Source organism: Oreochromis aureus, linkage group 16 (genome assembly GCF_013358895.1).
Source record: "Oreochromis aureus strain Israel breed Guangdong linkage group 16, ZZ_aureus, whole genome shotgun sequence".
Lineage (NCBI taxonomy): Eukaryota > Metazoa > Chordata > Actinopteri > Cichliformes > Cichlidae > Oreochromis > Oreochromis aureus.
This window is the reverse complement of record NC_052957.1, coordinates 6,811,738-6,821,046: the sequence shown is the minus strand read 5'-3', so window position 1 is coordinate 6,821,046 and position 9,309 is coordinate 6,811,738. Positions and strand designations below refer to the sequence as shown.

Genomic DNA, 9,309 nt, shown 5'->3' with positions numbered 1-9,309 from the left:
ATGTACTAAACTCGCTGCACTCGCTGCCCTCTCAGGACTACAGTTCCCGCGGAAACACTAGAAGGGGCGGAGCTTCGGGAGCTCTTGAGATGAGATTCATTCATGTTTTTGAGCGGAGGGTTTGACTGATCTGACAGCAGCTATGACTGAGGGGACGTGAGTATTTGGCTTCTTTCATTTAACATCTATGAGATTTTAATTTCAGTGAGATTTTTACCTGAATAAATAAGACGAGAATAATAAATGCATCATTCATAGTGCACATGGAGATACCATATGATTAAAAAAGTTTTTGTCGTAACTCTAACAAATGTTTAAGAAAACATTAGTGAGATGTACTTGTTAATGAGCTCAGGAATTATAAAGAGTTTTTAGATGGCTACAATTTGGGGATGGGATGCGAGAAGGCGGGGCCAGACCTTACCTGATCATGAAGCAGCTTGACAGTCAAGTTTTTACCTTCGAGCATCTGAAAATGGGGCCTGTATGTAAAATGCCTCTGATTTCAACAATTAAACAATAATATTTTGTTAAATCTATTGAAATCAAGCTGGAAGTCTGCACTTCAGTCACATCTGTAAGAGGCAATCTTCAGAAAGTGTTTCCTTCTTCAAATACTCTGTCTGCCAGGCACCTGCGGAGGCGAGGGGGGCCGTATAAGACGGAGCCAGCCACAGACCTAAGCCGCTGGAGGCTGACCAATGTGGAGGGCCGGCAGACCTGGCGATACCTGGAAGATCAGGAGATCTCAGACAGAGAGCAGAGCATGCTGGAGGCCCATTCACTCGGCTTGGACACGGTGAGCTCCTCTCAGTTATTTCCCATCTTTTACAGCTTTTGAGTTGACTGTTTGGCTCTTACTGGAAACTGGATTTCTCAGAGCGGCACAGTAAACTTGAAGATCTTTAAACTTTGTGGATGACCACGGTGGGTGGTAAGATCACTGATTCTCTCCACAGAGTAAGTTCGTGTCCGACTCTTCAGCCGCCCACAGTGCTGTGGACGCTGCTTTGAAAGGCATGCACTTCTACAGTCAATTGCAGGCCGAGGACGGTCACTGGGCAGGAGACTATGGAGGGCCTCTCTTCCTGTTGCCAGGTGAGTCTAGTCATCCTCCTTATCCTGATGTCTGTAGTGACCGCACTCTCACAAAATAAAGCAAAGTTTCTCATTGCATCATTGGAGATTTTCCCTGTAAAGGCAGTGCTTTAACAGAGTCGTGTCTTCAACCTCCAGTTCTGAATGTAATGGTTGAAAAATAAAGGTGCAAATTCAGTACACATTAATGTATTTATGGCAGACTGACTGTGAAACCCAGGAACGTTTGAACCCACCATTTATTTATTTTTGTGTGTATGTGTGAGGCAACAGTTTTAACCTTTGCACCATCAGTGACGGTGATCCAGAATGAATCAGCAGGAGTACTGACAGGGACTAGAAAGAGAGAGCATATATCACTTGTATTGGCTTCTCTCCATTGACTCCCTGTTATATTCAGAATTGAGTTTAAAATTCTGCTCCTTACATACAAGGTCCTGAACAGTCAGGACCCATCTTATCTTAAAAACCTCGTAGTGCTCAGACTGCGGGCTCACTTGTGGTTCCTGGGATGGTTAAAAGTAGAATGGGAGGCAGAGCCCTCAGCTTTCAGGCCCCTCTTCTGTGGAACCAGGTCCCAGTTTGGATTCAGGAGACAGACACCCTCTCTACTTTTCAGATTTAAGATTAGGCTTAAACTGTCCTTTTTGATAAAGATTATGCTTCGGGCTGGATCAGATAACCCTGAATCCATCCTTAGTTACGCTGCAATAGTCCAAAGCTGCTGAGGGGTTCCTATGATGCACTGAGTGTTTCTTCTTCCCTTCTTTATGCACCACTATAGCACTGAATCTTTAGCAATTATTAAACGCTGGCTCTCTGTGCCATAGTTTGTCTTTTGTCCATCTCCCTCCTCGTTCACACAGATGACTGTCCTCCCTGAGACTGGTTCTGCAGGTTACCTGTTCAAATGGAGTTTGTCCTTTGTTTTGATTGTTGGTGTTTTCTCTGTATTAGGGTCTTCAACTTAAAATATAAAACGGCTTGAGGTGGCTGTTGTTGTGAATTGATGCTATAATATAAATAAGGGTGTGAGGGATTTCATGTCTTTGTTCGGGTGCTTCCACAGGTCTCCTGATCACCTGCCATGTAGCTAAGATCTCTCTGCCTGAGGCCTGGAAGATGGAGATGGTGAGGTACCTGCGCTCAGTCCAGCTCCCTGATGGAGGCTGGGGTCTGTAAGTCAACACATGTTTTTTTATATTCTTTTAATGTTCATATCATCATACCAACCTTATCACTCATGTGGAGCTGATATCAGTAATAACTTGGATTCCAACCTGTTATTACATCAAAACTCTTACCTGATTTAAATCAGAACCAAACAGGGGAAAACAAACGAATAAGAAGCACTGAGACACAAAGACTAACACAAAACACGATGGCAGGAGAAGTAGAAAGACAACAAACACATGTAACAGAACATATAACAGAGAGGCAAGTTTAGTGCTGCTAAACTGCTCTAAAATGATCCCAGGAGAGCACGTTTCCAAAGTCAACCCCTCAAGCGCTGATCACAGCAGCAGTGAGCATGTGTGTGTCACTTCTGCAGACATGTTGAAGACAAGTCCACCGTCTTTGGCACGGCGCTGAGCTACACCTCACTTCGGATCCTGGGAGTGGATCCCGATGATCCAGACATGGTTCGTGCCAGGAACAACCTGCACAGCAAAGGTCTGACATGTTCAGTGTGCATTTTTCTCCATGGTGTCATGTTTTGAGCTGCAGTGTATCATAGCGCTCTATGTTTATCTGGTACAGGCGGAGCAGTCGGGATTCCCTCGTGGGGTAAATTCTGGTTGGCCATTTTGAACGTCTACAGCTGGGAGGGAATGAACACACTCCTGCCTGAGATGTGGTGAGTGGGAGATGATTTCCAGGCTCGTGTGCAGCTCTGTGGCCTCTCACAGGTGTGTTACATGAAACAAGAGTTTAACCCTCTGCGGCGTTGTTGGTCATGACTCTGACCCTGACTTGTGATTTTTCTGAGTAGAATGGAAGGACAGACTGATCATTTTCCCTCAAATATAAATGTTCCAGGATTCCTGATGTGTATCTGTCTCTTCCAGGCTCTTCCCCACCTGGATGCCAGCCCACCCCTCCACCCTGTGGTGTCACTGTCGGCAGGTCTACCTCCCAATGAGTTACTGTTATGCGGTCAGACTGGCTGCAGACGAAGATCCCCTGGTTCTCAGCCTCAGACAGGTGTGCAGTCCACCGTGTTCCACATGGGGGCGCCATGCTCAAACACAGTACGGCCAAACTGTTCAGTGTTGTATTTGCATCCCAGCAGTGGCTTACCTGGTGATGTCATGTGGACAAGTTCAGCACAAAAACAGTCCTGCTGTTACTGTAATAAAACCTGATCATCTTTGCCGTTAATGAGGATTTAAATAATGATAATATTAGTAAATATATCAGCGTTAGTAAAAATAGAGAATAACTGTGATCAGCTGTGGAGATGCCTGCTGTACAGGTGTTTCAAAAGGTTTTGGTTAATGACTGGTTTCCATTTTATTCAACAGAGTCATCAGTGATTAGACTGAGACTAAAGTTGAATTATACAAAATTCCTTCTGTCTTTCCTTTCTTCCTTCTCAACTTCATCCATTCCTTCTTTTCTTTCATTTATATATTTCTTTCTTCTGTCTTCTTCCTTCCTTATATCCTTTCTTCCTCCATTTTTTTCACTTTAGTCCCATCAGTCCTTTCCTTTTCTTATTTTCTTCTTTTCGTTTCGTTTCATTCTCGCTTTTTATGTTTTTTTTCTTCCTTTTTTCGTATCAACCTGTCTGTCTGTCTCTTCCTTGTTCTTATTTTTTTAGGCTGAGGTTGGAGTCTAGGAGAATTATGTGAATAGAGTGTGTGCCTGTGCCTGTGTTTTGCCTTTAATTGTTCTCTTCTTCTGTAGTCTGTATGCATATCAATAACATGGGCCTTGTTCTTTGAGCTATAGGAGCTTTACGTGCAGGACTATGCTTCTATAAACTGGCCGGCTCAGAGGAACAACGTGGCAGCATGTGACATGTACACACCTCACAGCTCGCTGCTCACAGTCGCTTACAGTAAGTCTGACCTGTGAATACCTGCCTGCAGGAGCTGCACATTTAAAACAGTTGGGTTGTAATGACTGCTAAGAACAAATGGACTCACAGATGTTTTGCACAACAGCAAAGCTTTCAGCAGCAGACATGAAGGAAAGAGAAAAGATTTGTCTGGAGGGTGTTTTACACAGTGAGGATGGTAATAAGTGTTTTCAGTGGGTATTCCCCTCCACTCTATCCTCTAACCCTGTGACTTTGTCCCTTTTGGCCTGCAGTGGTGTTAAATGTATACGAAGCCCACCACAGCACCACACTGAGAGGAAAAGCAGTCAAAGAGCTGTATGATCACATCAAGGCCGACGATCGCTTCACGAAATGCATCAGCATTGGCCCGGTAACTAATACACAGATACTCGAAGCAAAGAACACAGTTTTTGTGGAGTTTGAGCTTCTAGGTGCAAAATTTCACAAAATCATCTTATTTAAACCAACAATGTAAAATAAAAAGAGCAACATGCAGTTAGTTATCTGCTGATGGTTCTCTTCAGATCTCCAAGACTATCAACATGCTGGTTCGCTGGTATGTCGATGGTCCCTCCTCTGCAGTCTTTCAGGAGCACGTGTCCAGGATCCCGGACTACCTCTGGTCAGTCAGCCGATCTCGAACAATTCAGTAATAAAACAAAACAAACTCCAGCTTCAAGAACAACTTCAACCATGCAACATACAGATGGAAAAACAAAAGGTGTAAAACTGATAAACTTACTGTAAGTTCTCTGTGTACCAGGTTGGGACTGGATGGGATGAAAATGCAGGTGAGAATTTGTTCCGTCTTTGTTTGACCTCTTTAACATTTGAAGATGTGTTTGTGAGGATCTTTGCACCTCCAGCTTGCAAAAGAAGAAAGAAGAAACTCTTTACTGAGCCTTTATTAAATCCATATTATTCTCACAACAGAAAAATGTTATTAAGTGTGAGATATAGAGGAGAATGGTGCATCACCGATGTAGAAAGAAGAATCCATAGAATTAGTTTCGGCGACAGCTAAAGTTCAGGCGGTGCATTAATCCAAAGAATAGCCCAAAATCTACTTGAATACATAAACTTATTGCCTTCTAAACACATTGTTTTAGTTTACTTGTTTGTTTCATGCTTTGGGTTTAATCCCATCTCTTCTCTGACACAGGGGACGAATGGATCTCAGCTCTGGGACACCTGCTTTGCTGTGCAGGCTTACCTCGAGGTAAGACAAAGATGACCTCTAATGCTTACAGTAATTTCAGCCGAAGCACATTCATGCTCATATATAAAACCCCTCCAACACCCCTCCATCTGTATTTGACAAGACTACTTAAAGAAGTGCTACCATTAATTAATGCTTCAATCTTAAATACAAGCAGCCTATCTCTAATAATTAGCTCTGTTCCACAGGCCTTCAAGCTGGCAGTAGTTAAACCATTACTTAATCATCCATCCCTTGACTGAGCTGTCTTCGCTAATTATAGACCAATCTCCAACCTTCATTTCATATGGAATTCAAATCCTTGAAAGAGTAGTTATGAAACAGCTAACAGATCATCTACAGAGAAATGGCTTATTTGAAGTTTCAGTCAGGTTTCAGAGCTCATCACAGCACAGAAACAGCTTTAGTGAAGGTTACAAATGATCTTCTTATGGCCTCTGACAGTGGACTCATCTCTGTGCTTGTCCTGCTAGACCTCAGTGCAGCGTTCGATACTGTTGACCATAATATCTTATTATAGCGATTAGAGCATGCTGTAGGTATTACAGGTACTGCACTGCAGTGGTTTTTATCATATCTATCTACTAGACTCCAATTTGTTAATGTAAAAGGAGAGTCCTCTTCACACACTAAGGTTAGTTATGGAGTTCCACAGGGTTCAGTGCTAGGACCAATTCTGTTTACATTATACATGCTTCCCTTAGGCAGCATCATTAGAAGGCACAGCATACATTTTCACTGCTATGCAGATGACACCCAGCTCTATCTATCTATGAAACCAGAAAACAGACAGCAATGTCTTAAAGATATAACCTGGATGACCTGGATAACTTTTTGCTTCTAAATTTAGGTAAAATGCATGTTATTGTACTCAGACACAGCTGTGTACCCAGAATTGAGCCCTGAGAAACTCCACATATAAAATCAGTGAGTAAATTTTGATGAGAGTCGAACTAGCCAAACACTGAGCCAACACAAAGTCCTAAATGGGACGTCACGATCAACTTTGTCAATAAATATTATCTGGTAACAGAAATGTTACCTGTGTAATTTAGTCCTTGAGAAGAGCTGTTTTAGTGCTGTGTTTGACATAAAAACACATCAGGAAAACTACTCAGAAAGTTTTGTGTGTTGCAGTTTTGTTTTGTTTTTTTCAGGCAGGAGCTCAGGACGACCCAAAACTAGCTGAATGCCTTCGAGACGCCCATCAGTTTCTCACTATCACACAGGTAGAGCAAGGAGATGCACTTTATCCACCGAATGGCTTTCATAATGAAAACATATTTTTTGTGTTCTTTGCATATTTATGTGGGGTCTGAATAATCTGAAAAACTAGCTTCTGATTGGGATAATTCACCTAAACATTAAAGTTGGAAAGCAGAAAGTAGTACACATTGTTTTAGTAGTATATTTTAGTTTTTCTTCCAGAACTCAAAGAATCCTGAATTATAATCTATGGGTGAATTCCCTAACAGCAATGATGATCATAGAAGTAATACCTTTTAGTGAAAAATGTTTTTTTAAAACTTTATTTGGAGAAACGTTTGCAGATACTTAAGTGATTTTAATCCAATTTGACTGGTGATTTTAACATGCAGTTTCTGTGTCCTGATGACCATTGAAATGTAATTGTATGTTTTAAGATAACGGGCCAAATACATGCTGCATGAGCTTCTAAGATGGCCCCAAGTTTCAAGACTTCATCACAATGGGTTTTATTTTGACACTTCAAAAAAAATGTTTATTTCAAATGGCTGACCAGTTTTTCGCTCTTACAGATCCCGGAGAATCCTCCTCAATATCAGAAGTACTACAGACAGATGAATAAGGTACAGATATTATCACCCTGCAGTCGCTTTTAACCAGTTTATTTATCATTGTTAAATAAATCACTCGGTTGTCCTTCGTCGAAACATGAACCGTCTTAAATTTAGCTTATGTACATATGTAAAGCATGCGCTGCATTTGTTTCAGGGAGGTTTCCCCTTCAGTACACGTGACTGTGGTTGGATTGTGGCCGACTGCACTGCAGAAGGCCTGAAGTCACTGATGCTGCTGCAGGAGCTCTGCCCCTCCATCAGGCAGCCCGTCAACTCCGAGCGTCTGTGTGATGCCGTCAACGTGGTGAGTCTAAAAAAGGAGGACTTAGTCAGTAAGCTTTTTTTTTTTTTTTTTTTTTTTTTTTTTTTTTTTACAGTTCATACTCTCCACATCCTGTTTGTTATTTATGTCCCACACATCCCAGAGATCTGCAGGTCTGCTGCAACAGGCTTCTGCTCGTCTTTTAAATAAACCAACTAAATACTCTGTTTTTGTAGCTGCTGAGCATGAGAAACACAGATGGTGGATTTGCCACATATGAAACTAAGAGAGGAGGGAGACTCCTGGAGCTGCTCAACCCCTCTGAGGTTTTCGGTGAGTGTGTTGCCAACATCTTACTGAAAAAAATTTCTCTGTATAAAAGAAACTTTGATTTCAAAGAGTCATGTGAGGAGGAGTTCCCGGCTGTTGCTGGGAATGTCTGAGTCTTTTAAACTGTAAATATGTAGATATGAAAAAGGGAGGCACTAAATATAAACATGATGTTTGGACCGTGGAAACCTTTGTTTCCATTGCGTACTGAAAATGTGGCAATAATCTTTCAAGAGTCAAAGGGCAGAAAATCAAAGACTCCCTCATTTTCCGCTGAAAATGAGGATGTAGAACATGTTGTGAAATGTTTGTTTTTCACTGTTACTTTGTGCCTTGTCTGTCTTTCTCTTGTTTCTCTTACATTCACACACAAACAGGCGACATCATGATTGATTACACATATGTGGAGTGCACCTCAGCGGTTATGCAGGCTCTGAGGCACTTCCAGAAGGTCTACCCTGATCACCGTGCCGAGGAGATAAGGTATAAACACGTTGTTTGGAGGTATGCTATCTCCTAAAACTGTTTTCAGACATGCACTGCAATCCTGAACTCTTGTGCATATCACTCGACAGATGGGCAAGTGACAGCAAAGGCTGGACATTAGCTACACTTACTGCCATCTTTTCTGCCCTTTTAGCTCCCCCTCATAAACCCATTGGAGCAAATGTGTCCACAGTGTGAGATTCTTCTGTAATTGTCCAAAGTATTAGCAGGGCTTAAACTAAAGCTGACCTAATAAAATGAGTATAAAACCAACAAAGCATATGTGTTTTCTCAGTTGTCGCTTAAGTTCAGGAGGATCCTCTGAGTTTGCTGTGTCTTCTTCAGGTCAACTCTGAGAGAGGGGCTGGAGTACTGCAGGAAGGTTCAGAGACCTGATGGATCCTGGGAAGGGTGAGGCCAAAATTAGAGATTTATTACTGGATCTCCTTGGTAGATTTTATATATGAGAGCACCCAAATCCAGAACAATAGAGACAAATTTGTAAAAAACAAACAAACAAAAAAACGAAATAATAACATAGACATTGATTTGTCAGGTTTAGCAAAATCAGCTAAGCTCAAGTCATTTATGTGGTTCTTCAAAACCACAAAGGAATTAGATTACCTGAGATTCATTTATTTGGTGTAACCGTGCATTAAACTGAGAAATTACACTTTGGAAGAGAAAAGGTTTCAGTGCTATTGTTACAGAAAAAAATTGAAAACACATCAAGTAATGACCAAGTACACTGAAAGACAACAATTTTATTTAAACAGCGCCATATCACAACAACACCTCAAGGTGCTTTATATTGTAAGGTAGACCCTGCAATAATACATACAGAGAAAAACCCAGCAGCCTACACCTATTGCAGCATAACCAACGGAGAATTCAGGGTCACCTGATCCAGCCCTAACTATATGATTTAGCAAAAAGGAAACCTTTAAACCTAATCTTAGAAGTAGAGATAGTGCCTGTCTCCCAAATCCAAACTGGAAGCTGTTTCCATAGAAAAGGGGCCTAAAAT

General features: G+C 41.7%; 1 protein-coding gene across 2 annotated transcripts in view; it reads left to right on the top strand.

The window, feature by feature from the left end:
- Positions 1–93: 93 nt before the first annotated feature.
- lss (lanosterol synthase (2,3-oxidosqualene-lanosterol cyclase)) overlaps positions 94–9,309 on the top strand; it is a 10,973-nt gene continuing 1,757 nt past the window's right edge. Inside the window, exons 1-18 of one of the 2 annotated variants that reach the window (XM_031726088.2) lie at positions 94–156; positions 631–799; positions 960–1,098; positions 2,168–2,276; positions 2,651–2,772; positions 2,860–2,956; positions 3,168–3,303; positions 4,054–4,162; positions 4,417–4,535; positions 4,690–4,787; positions 4,929–4,956; positions 5,328–5,384; positions 6,542–6,613; positions 7,163–7,213; positions 7,359–7,508; positions 7,703–7,799; positions 8,174–8,279; positions 8,628–8,693. In XM_031726088.2, coding sequence (XP_031581948.2) covers positions 143–156; positions 631–799; positions 960–1,098; positions 2,168–2,276; positions 2,651–2,772; positions 2,860–2,956; positions 3,168–3,303; positions 4,054–4,162; positions 4,417–4,535; positions 4,690–4,787; positions 4,929–4,956; positions 5,328–5,384; positions 6,542–6,613; positions 7,163–7,213; positions 7,359–7,508; positions 7,703–7,799; positions 8,174–8,279; positions 8,628–8,693 — 1,739 coding nt within the window. In that variant the 5' untranslated portion in view covers positions 94–142. The other variant, XM_031726089.2, reaches the window with a different exon arrangement.